This window comes from Diospyros lotus, chromosome 3 (genome assembly GCF_014633365.1).
Source record: "Diospyros lotus cultivar Yz01 chromosome 3, ASM1463336v1, whole genome shotgun sequence".
NCBI classification, from domain to species: Eukaryota; Viridiplantae; Streptophyta; class Magnoliopsida; order Ericales; family Ebenaceae; genus Diospyros; species Diospyros lotus.
The window spans coordinates 36356496-36380625 of NC_068340.1; the positions used below are offsets into that span (position 1 = coordinate 36356496).

At 38.8% G+C, this 24130-nt stretch overlaps 1 protein-coding gene across 1 annotated transcript; it reads left to right on the forward strand.

Annotated features, from left to right (window-relative positions):
* The first annotated feature begins 895 nt into the window (after positions 1–895).
* LOC127796772 (uncharacterized) lies at positions 896–23999 on the forward strand. Its single transcript, XM_052329149.1, has 8 exons — positions 896–1631; positions 20077–20153; positions 20277–20445; positions 20958–21046; positions 21134–21298; positions 21399–21476; positions 22075–22178; positions 23602–23999. Exons 1-8 carry the CDS (start codon positions 1070–1072, stop codon positions 23705–23707), a joined length of 1350 nt encoding a protein of 449 aa, XP_052185109.1. The 5' UTR covers positions 896–1069; the 3' UTR covers positions 23708–23999.
* Positions 24000–24130: the final 131 nt, after the last annotated feature.

The following is a 24130-nucleotide window of genomic DNA, read 5'->3' on the forward strand; positions in this document are numbered from 1 at the left end:
CTACCTCACGACCATTGCATAGAGAAAAAGAGCGAGAGTGTGTGTGGGAGTTCAGTTAATGACGGTGGGTCGGTAACCATGGCTACTGTCCGTGTGTGTGTATATATATAGATATATACGCATGTGTTTGTGTGTATATGGTGCATGAGAGAAAGAGAGAGGTGAGGTGACGATCGGGGGTGGTCAAACGAAATAGTGGGTTGCGGAGGTAAAATGAAAATTTTAAAATTAATAAAAAATTTGGCAATGTACAGGCACTGAAAAACAATTTTATGGGCTGCAGATAAAATTTCCTCTCTATAGCTTATTGTTTTGGCCATTTTACCCGTCCCCATGCCTAAGGGGGTGTCCGGAAATTTAGAAAACATTATTATTTAACAGCCCTCCCAACACTAATAATGTAATTATTGGGGGCATAAATTATCGACCAAGCAATTTATGATTTTGTTACTTTTTGGATTGTAATTCTAAGTAGTTACAAAGTGTGTAAAAAATGTGAACTGATTTGATTCTTTGAATTTAGAGGTGTGCGGTTGGCGCATTCAAAAAAGTATTAAGTCAAATTATTATTATTATTATTATGGATGATAATATAACAGCTGAGGGTATCCCTGTAATTACATCTCCATTGGAGACAAAACCCAGAACTTCCTCTTCGTGGAAGGAAAATAGGGAAAACCCAAACTGCAGTGTTTTATTAATGTTTAAAATGGGCATAAAATAATGACTACGACCAGTTCAAATCCCTTTTTTAAGGCAGCACCCCCCCCCCCCGGTTTCCAAACGCTGTCTTAACTCATAAGTATGTACAGACGGACACAGTCACACACGCACATATGTAATATATACATGTACATGTATGTATTCGTTTTTGTTTTCCCTGTTATTATTATTATTATTATCTCAGCTCACCCACCCACCCACCACCACCCTTCTCGCTCCTTTGACTTCTCTCTCATCGGAGTTCTTTTTTCTCATCACCAGAGAGATATTTTCCTCCCCTTTCTTGTTCAAAAGATTTAGGGTTTATATAAATCTATGTATGTAATAATATAGGTTTTAGCTTGAGATGGAGTCTTCGAGTGGTGCCGATTCCGGGAGTGGCGATGGAAATTCGAGAAGGTTCGGTTTACAATTACCGGCGTTGAGCTACTTGCAGGCGCCGCTGATGACTCTACTGGAATATTCCGGCATTTTCAGGGCGACGCCGGAGGGCCGCCGCGAGGGAGAGGGCTTGCTGGCCGATGGCGGCGACGGCCGGCTCCGACGCCACCTGAGCGGCTCCGGTGCGGCGAGCGGCAGCGGGGAGGTGTCGATAAGGATAATTGGCAGAGAGGAGCAGGACGGCGGTGGATTCGACGGGAGCGAGGAGGATGTCGGGCAGATTGCCGGCGTGGCGGGGCCGAGGTTGGACAGGGAAAATGGGAGGGAAGGTGTTGGGGACGGAGAGAGGATTTCGCCGGGGGAATCTTCTTCGGCGCCTGAAGACGGCGGAGATGGGGCTGGTGGCGGTGGTAATAGGGAGTCGTCGTACCAGAGGTATGATATACAGCAAGTGGCAAGATGGGTGGAGCAGGTTCTTCCGTTTTCTCTGCTCTTGTTGGTGGTCTTCATTCGCCAGCACTTACAAGGTATTTGTTATTTGCCTGAGACTATGCTTGTTTCTTGTTCCATTGTTCCTTCTTGGAATAATTTGATACGGAAAATTGCTTAACATGAATGCTGCTCAATTGTTCAATCTAGGAATTATGTTGTTGGAAAAAGTAATATTATTACTGATTAATTGTGCAATCTCGGGATTGTGTACGTGCCGTTTTTGCACAATGATAGCTGGAGTTGATATATGTACGGATGAATAGGCAATACGTAAGCGTTAAGTTAGGTGCTGATGTTTTGGCTGTTTGAACCGAAATTAGGGAGCTGGTTGTCTAGCTTGACTCTAAATAAAGGAAAGTTTCAACTCTGTATATTTCTTAAAGCACAGGTTATAATATGATTAGTGTGCAATGCATATCTTGCTTGTGTGGGTGCTCAGCAAGAAGTTTAGCTTGAACTAAACTTGAAGGATGATCAGGGTCTAGGCTAGTTGAAATTGAATTGTGGCCATTGGCTGAGGTCAATCGGAGCTGGATTAGGTATTTGTTGGTCTTAATCACATTAAGTTTGAGAAAAACAAATAGTCTAGGCGGTATAACCTAAATAGCAGTTAGGGATATACTAAATATTTGCTTCTACAGTTTTGCACACCAGGTACAAGATTAGTTGTCTTCTCCTGAGCAAGGGTTCAGGTTTAATTAGCTTGAGTGGAAAGGCTGTTTTCAGCGTTGCGGTCCTTGCAACTAGATTAACGTTTAAGATTTTATTATATGATTGTAGGGGACTTTTACTGAAGAGTTAAAGGAATGGAACATATATACTGAAACTGACTCCAAGAGAAATACTTTGAAAGTTAGGAAGTGATTATGGGAATGATTGCTGTAAGGTGAATGCTTAGAGATAGTGCTATAGGTTCTTTGTTGGAGGGCTTCAAGGATTTAAAACACAAGTTAGGAAGTGAATTAGAGTCTTTGAAAGTTTAACATCTAATAACCAATTTGTATAGCTAGTGCATGATAAATAGAACCCAGGGCACCAATTGTAAATTAATCTTGAGAGCAACAATTCCACCAAGGTGCCTATGTATACAGTATACACATGCCTGCTAAAAGTTTTACATGATTTATGTCTATTCCCCCTAATTGGATAAATAAAGATGTGGAATACAAGAAATACACTACAAAAACAAGAGGAGTCATAAGCCTCAACCCCACTAGATGGGGTTGGTTGGTGCGATTAAAGCTTATCTAGATTTTTTTAGATGCCACTCACTAGAGTCTATAAATACACTCTATATAAGTACACCTATGGTGAGTGGCAACTGCCACCATATGATTACGAAGTTGGGCCATTTGATTAAGGTTTGATTACTAGTGGAGTTAGTGTGATGCCAATTGTGTTGTGTAAGTTCCTTATATGATGGAAGGGAGGGGGGGGGGGGGGGGAGAGCTTGAAAAATGTCCTGCTCATGTGATTGGAATTAGTTTAGATAAAACTTAGTTGTCTGTGAAACTATCTTATAATCGAAACTTTAAAGTCTTTCTAGGTAGATTTTCTATTAAGATGTTGGAGCCATTTATAAGTGTCAGTGTTTCACGTATCAGAATTTGGAGTGGGAAAAACAAAAAATATTTATCATTAATGAAAGATGGTGTTTTAAAATCAATAGTTAGACAGGAGAAGAATGATGGGTAGTTAATTGGTGCACTGTAAAATCGAGTAAAATTATTTTAGGATAATTTTTGGTGAACTACCATGTTTGCCAAATATGAATTTGTACAATTTGATGATTGTAATGACCAGGTTGAGATTAAAATGAGAGAACAGTTTGGTCTTAACATGCATGCCATGGTAGGGGATGTAAAACAAATCTATTATCATTGTGATTGGTACTATATAGGCCCATTACTTTGATATTGTCTTAATTTTACCAATATCAGAACCTTAACTTAGGCGTTCATAAAATTGATTCCGCTTTGAATGATGCTATCTTTTTGTATCTGATTAATGAATAATTAATATGTCAGACCCTGCCCTTCCAAGACCCGAACCCACAACCCTTCTATGGGAAATCACAAGGAACTCAAGACTTATTTATTTCACAAATATATTTTTCCTTGTTAATTACTTTTTGATTAGCTGTGCTGGAAGTTGCCCAGTTATAAAGAAAACCCATTAAGTTGAACTCATTCTGTTAGGTCCATCACGCAACTCAAACCAAGTGACTTGGACCATTTTCTATTTAGTTTTCATGACTAATCATTCAGATTGGAACTCCCTGTTACTTATTTAAGTCCTTTGAATTGAGTATCAATCTCATTTATAAGTCAAATTTCCTTTGTTCAGTTTCTGTGACTAACAGACAGTTTCACTCGCTGTTGGAAACCTGTTGGCAATACACCTTAAGTTGTGAACCAGTAGAGTTGCTTCCCTCTGTATTTAATTTTAGATGACAGATTGTTGACAGTGTCTCTGCCAATCAGCTGTTTTACACCATTCACAGCAATCTAGTCAACAATTTCTGATGGGACGGTCAACCAAAAGAAGTCTTGTTCTCTGCTTCTTGCTTCCTAGTCACTGACTGTTGATAGTCTCTCTGGAAGACTGGAACTATTGACAGTTTTACCATTCAACAATTCTGTCGAATATCTTATCTAACTGCCAATTATTTTAAAGGTGTTGTCAGCAGTTCGTCATGAATTGTCAACTGTTTTGTCACAAGGGTGGACTGGTTCCGGCTCTTTTCATCAGTTTCATTGCTATTTGAGTTACTGAGGCTTTATAGGTGTCAGAGATCTAGATTTGACCTAGGGTTTTTAGTGGAAATTGGAAGAAATTGAGGAAGAGAGAATAGAAAGGAAGAGAGAAATCAGATGAACAGAGAATAAGATCAGAAAGGACAGAGGGAAGATAGAAAGGAGAAGGAGAAAACAGAGAGAGATTCAGGAGAGAATTGAAGAGAGAGATGACTTGAATTCTGACATTACTCAATGAAGAATTAATTGAAAAAAGAGGTTATCTCAGCTTCATTGATAGACTTTGATTTATACAAGATTAGGAGATAGGAATCCTACCTATTGTACAAGTCTAACTTATCTAAATTACAAAACATAATTAGTTTAAACTTATAGATAATCTGAAAACAAAATAAGCTAAATAAAAGGAGAGATATTAGGCCTTATCTTTAGCTTTGAGAATTCCAAAACTTTAGGAGTTTTATCTTGATTTTTCTTGAGGATAAATCTTCTGAATTTAGTTTAATTATCCACACTCCCCCTCAAGCTTGGGCTGAAAAATGTTGTTCAAACCAAGCTTGGAGCTCATTCCATCAAAAATTCTTCTCAGTAGAGCTTTAGTTAGTATATCAACAACTTGATTTGTAGTGGGAGTATATACCGGCTGAAACATTCCTTCTTCCAACTTTTCTTTAATAAAATGCTGGTTTATTTCAACATGTTTTGTCCAATCATGATGGACCGGGTTCTTTGCAATACTAATTGCAGATTGATTATCACATAGAACTTGAACTGGTTTAGGGATAGCCACTTGAAGTTCTTGAAATAATCTCCTCAACCATATTCCTTCACAAAACCTTTGAGCCATAGCTCGAAATTCAACCTCTGCACTACTTCTTGCGACCACGGACTGTTTTTTGCTACACCAAGTAACTAAATTCCTCCAAACAAAAGAACAATAGCCAGATGTTGACCTTCTATCACAAACAGAACCAGCCCAATCAGCATCACTATACACTTCTATTCCTCAATTATTTGTTTTCCGGAACATCAAGCCTTTGCCCGGAGTCAATTTTAGAAACTTTAAGATGCGATAGACAGCATTCATATGTACTTCTCTAGGATCATTCATAAATTGGCTAACACAACTTACTGAGAAGTTTATATCAGGCCACGTGTGGGATAAGTATATTAACTTTCCTACCAATCTTTGATACTTCCCTTGTCAACTGGTGCATTTTCCTTACCTAGATCTAACTTTGTAGTTGGATCCATAGGTGAATCAGCCAGTTTGCAACCCAACATTCCAGTTTCTTTTAGAAGGTCTAGAGTATACTTTCTTTGGAATACAGAGATACCTTCTTTTGATCTTGCAACCTCCATACCCAAGAAGTACCTTAGATTTCCGAGATCCTTAATTTCAAATTCCTTTGCAAGCATGCCCTTGAGCTTATTTATTTCCAGCTGGTTATCTCCTATAACAATAATATCATCCACATATATTATAAGAATGGATAATTTACCTCCCATTGTATGTTTGATAAACAGTGTGTGATCAGCTTGACTTTGATTGTACTCTTGTTGTTTGACTGCCTTTGTAAATCTCTCAAACCAAGCTCTAGGTGATTGTTTGAGTTTGCATACCTTGTTTCTCGTATGATTGGATTCAAAGCCATGAGGAATTTCCATGTAGACTTCTTCTTCTAGAGTTCCATTTAAAAATGCATTCTTCATATCTAGTTGGTGAAGAGACCAATCTAAATTTGCAGCTAGAGACAATAGGATTCGGATGGTATTTAACTTTGCCACGAGAGCAAACATCTCTTGGTAATCAATACCATAGGATTGAGTAAACCCATTTGCTACTAGCCGAGCTTTGAATCGGTCAATTTGCCCATTTTCCTTGTACTTTACTATAAAAATTCACTTGTAGCCGACAAGTTGTTTTCTAGGAGGTAGAGAGATTATCTCCCATGTTCCATTTTTCTCCTAGGCATTCATTTCATCAAGAACAACCTGTTTCCACTTTGGCTGTTGGAAGGCTTCTGTAATTGTATTTGGCACCTGCACCTTATTCAAATTTGATAAAAACACACAAAACTTTGAAGATAGATCCTTGTAGGATATATAGTTGTGTATTGGATGCTGAGTGCAAGATCTTACGTCCTTCCGTAAGGCAATAGACCAATCAGTCTCATCAGTGGCTGCACTATCTAAACTGTCCCCAAGATGATTACCACTGTCACTGTCACTTAGAGAGGAATTGGGGCTAGTTTCTTGGTTAGGCCGATTGCAGGATTGGTGCTCTTTTTCCTGTTGGGACTTCCTCCGAGAGTAGACCTAAAATTCTTTGGTGGTAGGAGGTTGAGGACTAAGGAAATTTTCAAGAGGATCTGGATGTATGGGTGCAGCAGATTGCTAAGTTTGCTGCTGCATAGGCTGTTGCTGCATAGGAATAGGGGGAGTTGCATAGGAAGAGTTTCCCAAAACTAATATTCTTGAGAATTATAGGAATGGTTCTCCCCCTGAATATCAGTTTTGGGATAATAAGATTGATGTTCAAAAAAGGTTACATCCATGGAGTTAAAAATTCGTTTATGCTCGGGAGAGTAGCACTTGTAACCTTTTTGATGAGGAGAATAGCCAATGAAGATGCATTTAAGAGATTTAGGGTCAGTTTGCTTCGGAATTGCTGGTGTATATGCACAAAAACAGTATATCCAAAGATTTTAAGTGGGATATGAGACAGCAGCCGAGTGTGAGGATAGGATTTGAGAAGGATTTGGCTCGGAGTATGATGATTTAGAGTTCGAGAGGGTAACCGGTTAATGAGATAAGTGGCTGTGAGAATAGCTTCACCCCAAAAATGTTTAGGGACATTTGTAGAAAATAGCAAAGAACGAGCCACTTCTAAGATATGCCGGTTTTTCCTTTCCGCTACACCGTTTTGTTGGGGTGTATCCACACAAGAACTTTGATATATAATGCCATTGTTTGAAAGATAGGAACCAAGGATTGAAGAAAAATATTCCTTGGCATTATCAATTGTGAGGATTTGAATTTTGGTATTAAATTGTCTTTCCACCATAGAATGAAACAATTGAAAAATGGAACCAACTTCTGATTTTTCTTTCATAAGAAATACCCATGTAAGCCAAGTATGATCATCAATAAATGAAACAAACCAACGGAACCAGTTATGTTTTTAACCCTGGAAGGTCCCCATACATCACTATGGATCATAGAAAAAGGATGTGAAGGAGAATAACTTTGACTAGGTTAATTATTTCTCACATAATTAGAGTATTGACAGATTTCACAATGCATTTTCTGTGAATTTTGACTCTCAAACAATGCTGGAAATAATTTCCTAAGGTAAACAAAGTTTGGATGTCCTAATCTATAATGCTATAACATAATTGTATCATTGTGAGTGGTGGTGGAATTGGAGAAACAAACTGAAGGAATGATCGAAGAGGTGTTGTACTGAACTAGGTTATCTTCGAAGTTGATCTTAGCAAGGAGATAGAGCCTCAATCCTTCTTCAGCACTGCCAATCATCTTCCTCGAAGTCCGCTCCTGAAATTCACATACATTCTTTGATAATTTGGCAATACAATCTAAATTAGATGTTAGTTTACTGATAGACAATAGATTGCAATCTAGATTAGGTACTAAGAGAACCGATTTCAACACAATATCCTTGGAGATAGTAACAGTTCCGGTTCCCACAACTTTTGATAGAGAGCCATCGGCCACCCTAACAGTCTAGTTCTTGTCACATGGCTGAAAATCAGATAACAAATTGATTTTTTCCGTCATATGATCTGAGGCCCCTGAATCAATCAGTCAAACAGTAGATAAATCTCTTTTAGTGACAAACGCATGTAAGAAAGTACCTTTATGGGCTATGGATCCAGATGCTATGGTTGAGGGCTGATTAGGTTGAGTATTCTCAAACATGGACTTCAGCCACTCCATTTGTTCCTTGCTGAATGGTGTTGGTGCTGCAACTGTAGTGGTCTCTTCTATGGACACTAGGTTGCCCTTACCCCTTCTCTCATGAGCTGGCTTCCAATCAACTGGTTTTCCATGTATCTCCCAACAAGTATCCTTGGTGTGTCCTGCTTTGTGGCAGTGATCACACCATGGTCGTCCCTTCCTTGGTTTGAAATTCTGTGATGATGTGCATCTGGTTACGAAGGCTGAGTGTTCCAAATTTGATGCTGTTGGCTTAAGCATGATTTTCAGCCGGCTTTCTTCCCTTCGAACCTCGGAAAAAGCCTCTCGGAGACTGAGGAGTGGTTTTGTACCGAGTATCCTTCCTCTAACACCATCTAGATTCTTATTCAAGCCCATTAAGAACTTATACAACCTCTTTTGTTCAACAATCTTCTTATATTTTGTAGAATCTTCTTTGCACTTCCATTCAATGTTATCAAACTTATCTAGTTGCAGCCAATATTTATTCAAAGAATTGAAATATTGAGTCACATGTGATTCACCTTGTTTGAGATCATCAAGCAAGCTTTCAATCTCAAACAGTTCAGAGGTGTTTTCAACATGTGAGTAAGCCTCTCTAGTAGCCTCCCAAATCTCTTGGGCTGTATCATATAACAGAAAATTTTCTCCTATATCATTGACCATAGAATTAATGAGCCAAGACATTACCATATTATTCTGGGCTTGCCAACTCCGATATGTAGAATCTTCCTCTGCTGGCTTGGTTGATGCCCCGGTCAAGTAATCATCCTTTCCTTTCCCTCATATGAACATCAAGACGGATTCAGACCATTGTAGGTGATTTTGCCCATTCAATTTATGTCCAGTAACAGTGAACATATTATTGCCAATGGGGCCTTGATTGTTAGCGGGTAAAGGAACGATTTCTGATGGCTGAGTACTCTTGCCGGCCATGTTGATAAGAAGGATAGAGATGAACTGGAAATTGAGGACACGCTTTGGAAGAAAGAACGGAAGGAGGATTATCGGGAGATTCTTTGGCCAAATGGTGGCTCTGATGCCATGAAGAATTAATTGAAAAAATAGGTTATCTCAGCTTCATTGATAGACCTTGATTTATACAAGATTAGGAGATAGGAATCCTACCTATTGTACAAGTCTAACGTATCTAAATTACAAAACATAATTAGCTTAAATTTATAGATAATCTGAAAACAAAATAAGCTAAATAAAAGGAGAGATATTATGCCTTATCTTCAGCTTTGAGAATTCTGAAACTTTAGGAGTTTTATCTTGATTTTTCTTGAGGATAAATCTTCTGAATTTAGTTTAATTATCCACACTCAATATTCTCCAAAAGATCATCTCAAGTGGCTTATATGGCCACTCTTTCAGTTATAATTTGTAACTATTACAACTGTCCATTCTAAAACAGAATGCAACTGAAAAAATCCAAGTTGTAACAGAAAAATACCAAGCAGTAACTGCAGCAAGCTTTAATGACCATTATACCTTAGGGTCGTGACTATCCCCTCTCCTTAAAATATTGCTTGTCCCCAAGAAATCATAGTAACTGACCACTATTTTTTTAATCCAATCCTTGCTTTCACCATCTAATTCATTCTTCTTAGATCGTTCCTTCGTCTTCTCTTGTTCCTTCCTCTTTTCTTTTTCCTCTCTTTCTTTCTCCTTCTTGGCTTTTTACTCTTCTCTTTCTAAAGATCCACCAAGTAGCTTTTGAACATTCGCCTTTCCTCAGCCTCCAGCTTCTTTCTTTGGTCCAGGTACTCATTGAATGATTGCTCGCTCTTGTCATTGATGATTACTCGCATTGCTTGCTCCCAGTTGGATTCAACATTTACAAACTCTAATAGTGCTTTAAAGGCATCTGTTGCTTCCTACTTGCTAGCGTACATCAAAGGTTCATCTTCAACAAATTTCTCCTCCAATGGTGTCGCAGTGACTTTTTCGGCAACTGCCATTCCTTTCTTGGCATCTTGATTGCATAGGAAGAGACGAGAATGCTCCACAGGTTTCTCAATGGCTAAAACACATTTCAGACTTCCATATTTAGATTTAAACCACTTGTAATGATTTTCTGGAGTCCACAAGTCCAAAATTCCTGGTCTAAGGACCTCATCAGCCTTACAATCAGTTTCCTTGGAACCAATATAAGATTGTTCCGATCTGGATTGCCCAATCAGAACAACTTTGACTGCATGTGGAGCGTCAAAAACTCGATCCAGCTTAGAATAGATGCCAAAGGCATACATCTGATAGATGCATGAAAAATCTCTTCATCATGACTTTCATCTCTGACTTAATTTATAACTAGAATATCTAATGACTCAATGTTTTTTACCAATTCCGATTGTTCCTCAGCTTCTTGTAAGTAAGAAATGTAATGAACTAGATTCTCACCTCAATCTTTATTTACATCAACGGAAGCAAATTGATTAAAATTACACATTTCAAGGGCTCTTACATACATATCATAGCATCAACTAATCAAATCTAACCAAACACCCCATCCAAGCCACTGTCTATGCTCACCTCCAAAGATCTTTTCAGTCGGGAGAGCCTTGCACACATAGAACCTAAAGAAGGGAATAGCAACTGCCATAGCATCCATCCCCGAGCACCATTCTTCTCAAACCTGGAATGATGGTAAAACAAAGTGAGCCACAAGGCTCAGCAAGTATAACGAGAAACAATGCTAATATGGCTGAAGATATAACCCCAAACCACCCGCACGCCATGTGCAAAACAAGCAACAATCCGCACCCCCGTGCCCAAGACATACACATGCACAGCATGAACCACAAGTCAAGCGGAAACCGAATAAATAAACATGCACATAATGGTCCTTGAGGCCCACATAGAAGACACCAACACCCAAGTCTCTAACAAACCTGCCGCTGCCATGAATTGGCAAGCATGAAACCACGAGCCAAATATAACCTCAGGTCATTACTTCCGCCTGAAACAGAATGATACTTCCGCATGTAATGTCAACCTCAGGTCGGTACTCTCGCCTGAAACATAACGGTCCTCCCGTCCGTGGTAATAACGCCAACTTCAGGTCGGTACTCCTGCCTGAAACAGTATGGATCTCCCGCCCGTGATAAGCCAACCTTAGGTCGGTACTTCTGCCTGAAACAGAATGAAACCTCCGTGTGCAAGCCAACCTCAGGTCGGTACTCTCGCCTGAAACAAAACGATCCTGTTCATGATAACAGCCTCAGATCTGTACTCCCGTCCGAAAGAGGTACCTCAAGAAAACAGAATAACCGCGCTCATAGAACCATGCAATGCAACACATAAAAATGCAATGCAAGCATAAACGTGATACAAGGCCCCCATAAAACTAGGCATCCGGCCATGCTTTACCCACATAGTAAAACACACTCGATGCAATGCTTGTGCAAGACACGCTTTAGACACCCTAAGATGCCTGTGCTCGAGCATTCATAGGATATGACCCCCCATTAATGCAGTTCCCAACCCTGACACGCACTGTTAACATCAACGAGCTTCACACATAAAAACCCAAGAGCCACGACCAGCACACACACACCCATCTGGAACCTGACCCTATTAGGTGCGGCATCATTCCCAAGGAAATGGGGCTATACAAGGCCCTATGTTGGTTAACAAGAAATATTGCACCAATAATAAGAATGGTTGCCACGCGTAGTTACACAATTAATACGTGGAACCGAATAACAACAAGGGAGGGAATAAAATATGAATAACGGGACTTGTAGAGGAATTAAAGCTCGCGAAGAGAGGAATAGGAACTTGCCTTTAAATGGCCGATTTTCACCTTTCCCGCGCTCCCACTGTGAAGTAAAACGTTTAACAAAAAATCATAAGTTTACGGCCTATATTAATCAAATCTAACCGTATAAAATCCATAATTTAAATGTATAATACTTCTGATAATTTTATCCACTTACCTGGGCACTTTTCACGCCAAAACAATCCCAAAACCCCCTTATTTTGTCCATATTTTTCCTTTCTTCTTTTTCCTTTTCTTTTCTTTTCTTTTCCTTCTCCTTCTTCCCTGCGCTTGCACCTACGGCCACCCACCGCTACCTGGCTCCACCGGCTGTCATTGCTGGCCACACTGCCATCGCCGGCCCCGCAACTGCCGCGAGCCATCGTAGCCTGACACCACTGCTCCTTTAGCCACCGCTAGCACGCGCGTACAACACCGTCGTCCGCCATGGCTGCTGCTTTAGCCTCATCCAGCCATCAATGCCAGCCATCTGATCACCGCGACCCCTGTCGACTGCCTCCGCGTGTGCCACCGCTCCATCGCTGATCCGCAGCCCCACTGCTACTCTGCTTTGCATCAGCCATGGTCACCCACAATCGCACCAGCACGCGGCTGTCGCCGCCTCACGCTGCAACCAGCCACCCTCGGCTATCTCCATTTTCCGTCGCTCTCTCCCTCTCCCCTTGCTTCTCGATCTCTCGGCCCTAGCTCTCACGAGCTCTCTCTCCTCCTCCTCCTCTTTCTCTCTTCTCTGTTTTTATTTGAAAGAAAAGGTCACTGTATGATGCTTGGCCTCCAAGCACACGCACACACCCACACATATTTATATATATATATATTAATTTAATTTAATTTGGTTTAATTTATTTTTTATTATTATTACTATTATTATTATTATGATTATCATTATTTTTGTCATTATTATTAAGATTATTATTATTTATCTTCCTTAAATACTCAATATGGACTTCAAATACCGGAACTTAATAAGCATTAATTATTTCCAAAATTCCAGGATGTTAAAAGAAATCTGAGGAAGGACTCCAGCACCAACATCCACACAAATGAATGATATTTCAGTTGGACTTGGCTGATCCAATGTAGGTGATTCATCAACTTATTACAAATTGCAAGTATTAGGTAGGATTCCAGCTCTTGCTTGAATCGGTTCTGCAGTGGATCTTGAAAGACAATCCATTGGTAGACTGACATGAAACATTTTTGAAACCTTATACAAAAAGTCGTCCAGCTTTTTGCGAAATTTAGTGAATTCTTCCTTGATTCCTTTCTCTAGCGTTTGCATTCTCTCACTAGTCTCTTTGGTCATCTCCACAGTTCAAATTCTTCAAAATTCATTCTGATTGCCTTCAATAAGAATCGCCCGAATTAACAGCCAAGAATCAATTGCTTTATACCAAATGTCAAAGATCTTGATTTGACCTAGGGTTTTTAGTGGAGATTAGAAGAAATCAAGGAAGAGAGAATAGAAAGGGAGAGAGAAATTAGATGAGCGAAGAATGAGATTGGAAAGGACAAAGGGAAGAGGGAAAGGTGAAGGAGAAAATAGAGAGATTCAGGAGAGAATTGAAGAGAGAGATGACGTGAATTATAATACTACTCAATATTCTCCAAAAGATCATCTTGAGTAGCTTATATAGCCACTTTTACAGTTAGTTCTTTCAGTTACAATATGTAACTGAAAATATTACAGTTGTCCATTCTAAAATAGAAATGTAATTGAAAAAATACAAGTTGTAACAGAAAAATACAAACCAATAATTGCAGCAAGCTTTAATGACCATTGTACCCTAGGGTCGGGACAATAGGTTTCCTTTTTCTTTAAACCCAATGTCTTCTTATATACTGTATAATACCCCTCAATCAATTAATACTATTGGGCAAATTGCACTTGGACCCCTTGTGTTTGTGTCATTTGTCAGGGGACCCCTTGTGGTTTAAAAATTGAAGAAATTCTCGTGATTTTTCTATGTTTTCAGAATGAATTTACAGCCCTATTTAAGGTGAATCTTGACACCTACATAAGGAAACTAGCAATCAACCTGCTAAGGCAACTAGTTACAAAGGAAATATGTACAGTTGGAGACTACCTAAGACAAAGAAAATATCTATACGTTCCATATCTCGGGTAAATCCTATAATTTATTCAGCCTCTTTCAACACGCCCCCTCAAACTGGTGAGTGGATATCTTCCATTCCTAACTTACCAACAATTTGTTGAAATCTTGAAGTAGGTAACCCCTTGGTTAAAACATTAGCTAACTGGTTTCCTGATGTCACGTGAGGATTATTATAAAGACATTGTTAATCTTCTCTTTGATGAAATATCTGTCCACTTCCACATGTTTCATTCGATCATGTTGAACCGAATTGTATGCTATACTGATAGTTGATTTGTTATCGCAATATAGTTTCATTGATCCACTTTCTTCAATCATCAAATCTTTTAGAATTATTTTGATCCAAATGAGTTCACAAACACCAAGAGCCATATCACGAAATTTTGCTTTTGCACTCGATTTGACTACCATATTTTGTTTCTTGCTCCTTCAAGTAACCCAATTTCCTCCTAAGAAAATGTAATAACCTGTAGTTGACCTCATGTCTGTAAGAGATCCCGCATAATCAGCATTTGTGTATGCCTTTACTATCAAATCCCCTTTTTGAATAAAATTCTTTTTCTTGGTGTAGCTTTCAAGTACTTGAGAATTCTCGGAACTGCTTATAGATGTTCTTCCTTAGGATCGTGCATGAATTGGTTGACTACTCCCACTACATAAGCGTTGTCAAGTCTGGTGTGTGAGAGATAAATCAATCTCCCTACCAACCTCTAATATCATCATTTATCAACAATTGTTCCCTCGTTGCTTTCTTGGCTCATTCTATGATTTGAATCAATAGGTATACTCACTGCTTGGACCCAAGGGTACTTGCTTCCTTGAGTAGATCAAGGATATACTTTTGTTGAGCTATAAATATACCTAGTTTGGAATACGTCATTTCAATCCCGATGAAGTATTTCAGTTTCCCTAGCTCTTTCATCTCAAATTCTCGAGCCAATTGTGTTCTCAGCTTGAGTTTTTCTTTGTCATCACTTCCGATAACTATAATGTCATCTACATGTACCAATAGGACTGTAATTTTTCCCTTGCTAGAATGTTTCACAAATAGAGTATGGTTACCATGACTCTGCTTTTACCCAAATTTCATCATAGCTTTAGCGAATTTTTCAAGCCAAGCTCGCGAAGACTATTTTAGTTCGTACAAGACTTTCTTCAATTTGCACACTTTATTAGAGCCATACTTATCATCAAAACCTAGTGGTGGTTCCATGTACACTTCTTCTAAATCTCCATAAAGAAAGGCATTCTTTACATCATATTGTTGGATTTCCCATCCAAAATGTACTGCTGGAGATAATAGAATTCTTACTATATTCATCTTTGCCATTGGTGCAAAAGTCTCTTGGTAATTCACCCCATAGGTCTGTGTGTAGCCTTTTGCAACTAACCTTGCCTTGTATCGTTCAATAGTTCCATCAGCCTTAAATTTGACTATATAGATCCATTTGCAGCCAACTGCTTTCTTTTCCTTGGACGCACCACAATTTCCCATGTTTTATTCTTTTCCAAAGTCTTATCTCCTCCTCCATTGCATATGTCCAGTTCCTGTCCTTTAAAGCATCATATACTATTTTGGGTATTTCAATTGAGTTAAAGGTGGAGAGAAAACTTTTATGTTGAGAGGATAGTCTATGTGAGGAGATGAAATTTGCTATGGGATGTTGAGTACACTTTCGTGTACCTTTCCTCAAGGCAATGGGAAGGTCAAAATCACAATTTGCATGAGTATCACAAGTAGTAGTACTATTAGTTTCATAACTAGGCAAGTTGAAAGTGTTTACATTACCTAAGCTCAGAGTTGATTCTTGGACTTGCTGGAGAGGGTGTGATGATTATACTCTTCTTGAATATTGTTTCAGTGGCTTTAAAGAGTTATGGATTTGAGCAGGTTCAAGAACTTTGGCAGTGCCATTGGCTGGTTCAATAGGATTAGCAGGTTCAGGAACATTTGCAGCAATGCCAATGGCAAATTCAAGAACTTTGGCAGTGTCATTGGGTGGTTCAATGGCAGTATAATTAGCTGGTTCAATGGGACTGGTAGGTTTGAGAACACCTACAGTATCATTGGCAGGTTCAATAGCAATGTCATTTGCAACCTGTTCAAGGGTATTGGCAGGTTAAGTGGCGGGTTCAGTGGCTGTGATATCTGTAGTCTGTTCAATGATTTGTTGGGGCAAGGCTGATGATGGTGGTGGTTTATCAAGTAGCTCTAGAAAGGAGATGGAACTTGAGCACACATCTTCTCCTCTGGAGTGCTCCCCCTGAAGATGGGTGTGAGAAGATTCATAGAAAGGTTGAGACTCATTGAAAGTAACTTCAAGAGAAGCAAAGGTGCATTGACTAGAAGGATCATAGCATTTGTAACCTTTTTGAGTGGAAGAATAACCAACAAAATATGTGTTTCTTTGCTCAGGGCTCCAATTTAGATCGCTGAGTTTTGTGGATATGTAAGAAAGCAACACAGCCAAACACTTTGGGAGACAGATTTCTAGGAGAAACAATATCTGGAAAATGTGTGGGCAAGATAGTTATAGGACTATGATGGTTTGGGACTCTAGAAGGAAGATGGTTAATGAGATAAGTAGCTATTAGTACAGCTTCCCCTCACAGAAATTTTGGAGCATTCTATTGAAAAAGGAGTGCACAAGTGACTTCTAAGAGATGACAATTTTTCCATTCTACCACTCCATTTTGCTGTGAGGTTTCAACACATGATGATTCATGAATAATAACTTCCTTGATAAAAAAAAGGAAGAGAGATTTTGATTGAAATAATTCCTGGCATTATCTAATCGAAACCATTTGATTTTTGCTCTAAATTGAGTAAGAATCATTATGTGGAATTGAGGAGTGAACTAACATCATATTTGTCTTTCATTAAGAATAAACAAGTAGTCCCGGTGTAGTCATCAATGAAGGTAACAAAAGATCTTGCCCCATGAGTATCAGGGACTTTTGTCGGTTTCCAAATATCAGAATGTATCAAAGTAAAAGACTTGTTGCATTTCATTGAATTTATAGGAAATGAAGTACGACAGTGTTTTGCAAATTGACACACCTCACATTGAAAATCTGACACAATTGTATCTTTAAACAACAAAGGAAACATATGTTTTAAGAGAGAAAAAGGTGGATGACTAAGTCAAAGATCATGTGCCTAGATCAGTTGTTTGTTGGATATGGTTAAAAAGGCTTGAGAGAAAGTAGGAGAAAGTAGGTTGGTTTCCCTTTATTGGACCACCTCCAAGATCTTCAAGGTAGGACAACCCATCACATTCTCTAACAAATCCAATCATCTTCCCTGAGATTTGATCTTGGAACACACAATGAGAGTCAAAGAATGTTATTTTGCAATGGAATTCTTTAGTAATTTTTTGAACATAGATAAGATTAGTTGAAAGGTTAAGAGATATGGAGGGGGTAAGCCTAGCAATATCAGTAGGAGAACCATCAGCTACAGTAATTTTCTAGTTTCCTAGGGTTGCTCTATAGGAATCAAAGAAGGAGATATCATGGGTCACGTGATCAATTGCCCCGAATCTACAACCCATGTACCTGTTTGTTTAGCATGTGATGCTTTAAAAGAGTTAGTCATGAGACACATACAACTGTTGGCTAGAGAACAAGAACCTGAAGGTTTGCCCAAAGATTTAAGAAGACACCTCAATCTTCCTATGTCTTCTTGGTTGAATTTTGTGGGCTCTTCCTTGTCCAACTGAGTAGTGTTAGCGGTTAGTGACTGCTCTTTACTGACCACATTGGCCTGTCCCTTGAATTCTCCTATCCATGCCAAAAATTGGGCCTTACCATGTAGTTTAAAACAATTCTCACAAGTGTGGCAAGGTTTGTTGCAATTGGTGCACCACAATCCATCCCTGCTAGACTGTTTCCTTGATTCAGCAGACCGCAAATTTGTATTTCCTTTATTTCCTCCTCCTCTAGGTTTCCGTGAGACCATTGCTGAAGCCTCTTGTGTACAAGGTTCCAGCATAACACTTGTCTACTTTCTTCAACACGAGTAATTGTGAAACACTAACGAATAGTTGGTGTAAGAACCTTACTGAGGATCTGAATTCTAATTTGATCATATTCAGAATTCGAATCTGTAAGAAATTCAAATACTCATCATTTTCGAGTAATTCTTGAACATGGCTGCATTCCAGTTTCAGATCCTAGTTGTGATCTATTTCTAGCCAAAGTCCAGTCATCCGGTTGTAATACTCAGTGATAAACATACCCCCTTGCTTGGTAGAACTAACCTGGTTCTTCAATCCATAGATCAGTGCTGCATCCCTCTTATTGGAGTAAGTCTGCTGCAAGTTTTCCCATATTTCCTTTGCAATGGTAAGAAACATCTAATTCTTCCTAATCTCTAGTTTCATAGAGTTCCATAATCAGGACGTGATCATTGAATCTTCTTCATCCCATGCCCTAAAACCTAGATCTTTTTCCTTTGGGTTGGGATTAGTTAGGTGCCCTATCTTCCCTCGCCCCTTGAGAAATATGCTAACTACCTGGCTCCATTGCAGGTAGTTGGTTCCATCAAGCCGGTAAAAGGGATGAACTGTCTGATAGTTCATCCATCATCGTGGTGTTGATTGTGTTGACAGTCATAGGTGTGGTTGATAGTTCATCCATAGTAGTAGAGGTTGAATCTTGAGAATCAGTTGATATACTATGACAGAGACGGGAAAAGCTTCAAGGAAGGCTGCAATGAAGACCAATCCGTCTGTAGGTCTGTGGTTGCGGCAATGAATGCCAGCAAAAAAGATTAAGTATGTAACGGCCTGGGTCCACATAGCAACGTATTGTCCTGTTCAGGTCGCAACAAATCCCCGATTTTATCGCTCTGGGATTTAATCCCAAAACGCACATCACTATGTAGAACACCCTCTGCACTTATATGCCCAGTTCCCCCCTTTGCATGGCTGATGTGGGATTCGCCTAAGGTGCTTACACGCACCCCCTGCTAGGGACTCAGCGTCCTCGCTGAGGTTTGCCCCACTTTCGCACTCAGAGGCTTGGGGGTCGGCTCTGATACCATTACTGTAACGGCTGGGGTCCACATAGCAACGTATTGTCCGGTTCAGATCGCAACCAATCCCCGATTTTATCGCTCTGGGATTTAATCCCAAAACGCGCGTCACTATGTAGAACACCCTCCGCACTTATATGCCCAGTTCCTCCTTTTGCATGGCTGATGTGGGATTCGCCTAAGGTGCTTACAAAGTAGGACTGCAACAAAGGCAGATTTGGAAGTCTGTGGTGGCGGCAATGAAGGCTAGAGAAAAGGATTGAGGAGGACTACAATAAAGGCAGATTTGTAATTCTGAGGTGACAATAATGGAGGTCAGAGAAAGGCAATGAAGGCCAGAGAAAGTTGCCCTAGAACGATGGCTTTGATACCATGAAGAAATTCTCATGATTCTTCTATGTTTTCTAAATGAATTTATAGCCCTATTTAAGGTGAATCTTGACACCTACATAAGGAAACTAGCAATCAACCTACTAAGAAAACTAGTTACAATTCAATTGGAGACTACCTAATACCGAGAAAATATCTATACATTCCATATCTCAGGTAAATCTTGTAATTTATTCAGAAATGTCTCTAGAGATCACTGTGATTTACATTTTTTTTGCATAAGATGCTTCAATATTGGAGTTGACATCTCGCATTCACACATCTAGTGCTCTTTCCCAAAAGATTTGCATACATTGGCTTGCACTGGATTTCTTTCTTAGTTCTTCTGCATATTATTGGCTGTTTATTTATGTTCATTTTCTTAATGGCTGGTTATAGTTTATTACTTATAAATGAAATAGTTAGTGATAGTTTCTTTTAGTTGAGGACTTGCAGGTTTCATCGTTACAATTTGGATAACTATTTTTATGTACAAGTCAAATGATATTCTTCGGAAGCAGACAGCCCTAAAGGTGCGTTTCCTATTTCTGTATCTGGTAAGAACAGTGCAAATCCAACAGTTCCTAGTGAAACAAAATTAGAGGGAGAGAGAGAGAGGGTAATATTGGACAAGCTTATCAGTTTTGTTTCTGCAGGGTGAGAGAAAAATATCTGCTCTAGTTGGCATTTCTATGGGTTTTATGCTTCAAGTGATTGGCGTTTACTGGTGGTATTGGAATGATGATCTCTTGTATCCATTATTTATGGTTCCTCCTAAAGAAGTACCACTTTTCTGGCATGCTGTATTCATCATCCTGGTAAATGGTATGGATTTTGATTCGTTTCTTTGCTCTTTATGTGATGGATATTTTCAGTGGATTTATTGACACATGGAACAGACTTTTCCCAGTACCTACTTATGAACACTCCATGTGTGCGTTCTCAGCAAAATTTTGAAAAGGATTTAAGTGAACTTAGTGGATGTGATAGCTACAGGGCCTATGTTCCTGTGTGGATTAATCTTTTAATTAATTCACCTGAATACTTAACCTTTGTCGGAAAGATATTGAATTATGCTCCTTCATGCTTTTGTTTGTTGTATTGGGAGAACTGCACCTTAGGGAGTTATAATTCTTTATGGGTTAGTAATTTCTTGTCATAGTGTTATATGATTTTTTTTTTTTTTTTATGGTTTTCCACATGCCTTCTGTACGGTCTTCATCTCAACAATTTTTCCCTTTAAAGTTTCCTATAACATACATCATTGTATTATCTTTCTACTTATATGCTGTGAGTAGAGTATGTGAATATCCTCAAAAAATTTTGGTTGTTTTCAGACACAATGGTGCGGCAGGCTGCTATGGCTTTGAAGTGTGTGCTGTTAATGTATTACAAGAATGGCAGAGGCCATAATTTCCGCCGGCAGGTAACTTAAAAGTCTTTTATTGTTAAATGCATGCAATCAGTTGTTTATTTATTAGTATTCTCTGACAGTATATGATTGTTTTGTAAGGGTCAAATGTTAACTCTAGTTGAGTATACGTTACTTCTATACCGTGCATTGTTACCGACTCCTGTCTGGTATCGGTTCTTCTTGAACAAAGACTATGGAAGCCTCTTTTCATCATTGACTACAGGATTGTACCTAACTTTCAAGCTTACATCTGTTGTTGAGAAGGTAAATTTTCTGAAAATATTATTTAATTCCACTTGACTGTTTTCAACTGGAATGATTTTCTTTGCGCTGTCTTGAGCTTTGTCTTGGCATTTTCATCCAGGTCCAATCCTTCTTTACTGCCTTGAAGGCATTATCACGCAAAGAAGTCCATTATGGGTCTTATGCTACGACAGAACAGGTATGTTGATGGTTCATATTTCATATAACTTCAATTTGGAAGCTGGCATGTACACACTTGAGACTTGACATCTTTTGAGTTTAGATTTATCTTAAAGCCAATTGCAGATTCTCTATTGCAATGTATTTTTAATCTTAACTAGGAGCTCGGCTTTCAATGGTTTACAGCAAATAATACTGGAAAATTTTGGGTTGGGATTTGATATTTCATGGATCTTGTTTACACTTCTTTGTTTTTCCAATATCCTTTTAATATCTAGATGATGTATTCAAATTGAAAGTAACTAGTCTGATGAATGGACCTAAAGCAGAGATAAGCAGAAGGGTTGGATACACCCGCTTTTAGGGGTTTCTTGTTCTTGATTTAGTTCATTGTGGGAGACATAAAATGTACGAGAGAAGCATTGGGTTATAAATGTTCTCATGGTCTTTTGGCAATGAATTGGAAGTTCACAAGGATCCCTTGTGTTGATAAAACATTGTCATATGTGGTTGTCTTACTGTGTCTATCTAGATCTCCAAATTACTTTCAAACTACTGATGGAGTTGTAGGCAGATAACATGCACAGACAACTAATGGAGCTGTTAATTTGATGCAGGTAAATGCAATGGGAGACTTGTGTGCAATTTGCCAGGAGAAGATGCATGCCCCAATTCTACTTCGTTGTAAACACATTTTCTGTGAAGACTGTGTTTCAGAATGGTGAGTTGCTGACTTTACTGCTCTCTTATCTTGCTTCTGCAACTTATTAGTATCATGATTTTGGCAGCTCTTTTTTGGAATTTGGTTCTCTCTTTAGCTAATTCATAAGGCTTGCATATATAGTTGGGGAATATGAAAATAACTGAGTAATTAGAGTTCTTTGGCCAATACATGAGGATAAACAAAGCTAATTACAGTGCATAAAATGCTATTCACTAAAAAGCAATGATTCTTTACAATCATGTGAAGAGGCAATATTAGTGAAGTGAAGGCTTGGTTTCTAGAATGAATACAGAATCCCTGGAAGCAATACCATCCTCCTCTGAGCACATTTTGAACTCCATGTGTGGACTGAGTAATTCCCTCACAACTTCTAGTGTTAAAGGCGTTCCTACTTCCTCCTATTTAAAGCTGTGGTCCCAAGACCAAATAAAGGAGAATGGTGGTGTTGGTTACCAAACAACCAGCATAAAACTCATTAAGTCAAACGTCATATATTCTAGGAAATGAGAAAAGATGGTTGGAGGTCTAGAATTCAATGTAACCCACCCACCTAGTGAGATTTAAGGCTTACGATTGTTGTATTTTGTATCTAAGTAGGTTATGAGTTGGTAGGGTACTGGTCTCACTCCCAAGTGTGTCAGTTTTGCAGAAGGACTATGTTCTATGAGTTCATGTTCTTTACATGATGTTCAGGTCTTGGATTTGCTAGGGAAATAAGATAAAAGGAATTGAAATTACTTGAAAGTTGTTATTTTTTCTTGAGCAACCAGACTAATAAATTATTTTTCCCTTTTGGAAACACATATATGGCCTCTGCTGATTTTCTCAGCCTATCACAAAATCAATAAATTTAATTTATCCTTTATTCTCTTTAGTCTTTACATTTAGTTATCCTTCCCTTTAACAAAACCAGGATCCAGATAATGTTATATTTTAATAGGACTGAATTTTTCCACACCCCCACCCCACCTCCCCCCCCCCCAAAAAAAAAAACAAAAAACTGGGTCAATCTGCTCAATGTAGCAAGGCCTTGGTCTCATTAACTAGGATGGCTGTATGACTGAGTACTTCCTTGAGGCTGCTCTTAATATCATATTTCATAAATAATGTTCAAAGAATAGTTTATCCAAAAGAGAATATAGAATTCAAAATAGAATATAGTCTAGCAAATATTGAAATGAATATAGAATATAGTCTAGCAAATATAATAATGTTCTTTATTAAAATGAATATAGAATAGTTTATCCAAAAGAGAATATAGTTTCCGTTCATCTGTTGCTAATAGCAAGCAAATGTTACGAACTTGGAAAATGTAGTTCCCCCCTACCCCCAAGGAAAATTCGTACCTTTAATATTTCGTGGTTTGCTCTTATGTCAGCATCTTTTTGAAGCTCAATATGATATTATATTTTTCTTCCAGGTTTGAGAGAGAAAGGACCTGCCCTTTGTGCAGAGCCTTGGTTCGACCTGCGGATCTGCGTTCATTTGGGGATGGATCAACAAGTTTGTTCTTCCAACTGTTCTAAACTTGTGTCAAAAGCATGTAGATTCCCCCCTCAAAGGTGCTTCACTCCCCCACTGTCTCTCTTCTAGGTTTTAGTTTTGAAAATTGCCCCATTCTTGGGGTTTCCCTGAAAGGGCTGGAAGGTACACCAGAACTAACAAATGGATTGACAATGTGTTCTCTATGTTGTAATTATCTAAGTTCAATGTCCCTTGCCCCTGAGCTGAAGGATATTTAAGAAGCTAATTAGCAAAACTCATTTAAGAACATTGTTAACACCCAATGAATGAAAGTTATGCTTGCTCTGTTATGTATGCCAGTTTGTGTCGATTCTCATATTCCAAGGGTAATTATAACTCTTGGCAATGCTGGTTAATCATTTACACAAGCACGTCTCTCTCTCATTTACACAAGCACGTCTCTCTCTCTCTCTCTCTCTCTCTCT

What these genes read in the sequence shown, in the direction of transcription:
- LOC127796772 (XM_052329149.1), top strand. Translation starts at nt 1,070, where the DNA reads ATGGAGTCTTCGAGTGGTGCCGATTCCGGGAGTGGCGATGGAAATTCG. An exon ending in GCCATAATTTCCGCCGGCAG is followed by an intron (nt 21,047 to 21,133) that starts GTAACTTAAAAG and finishes TTGTTTTGTAAG; the next exon opens with GGTCAAATGTTAACTCTAGT. An exon ending in CTTATGCTACGACAGAACAG is followed by an intron (nt 21,477 to 22,074) that starts GTATGTTGATGG and finishes AATTTGATGCAG; the next exon opens with GTAAATGCAATGGGAGACTT.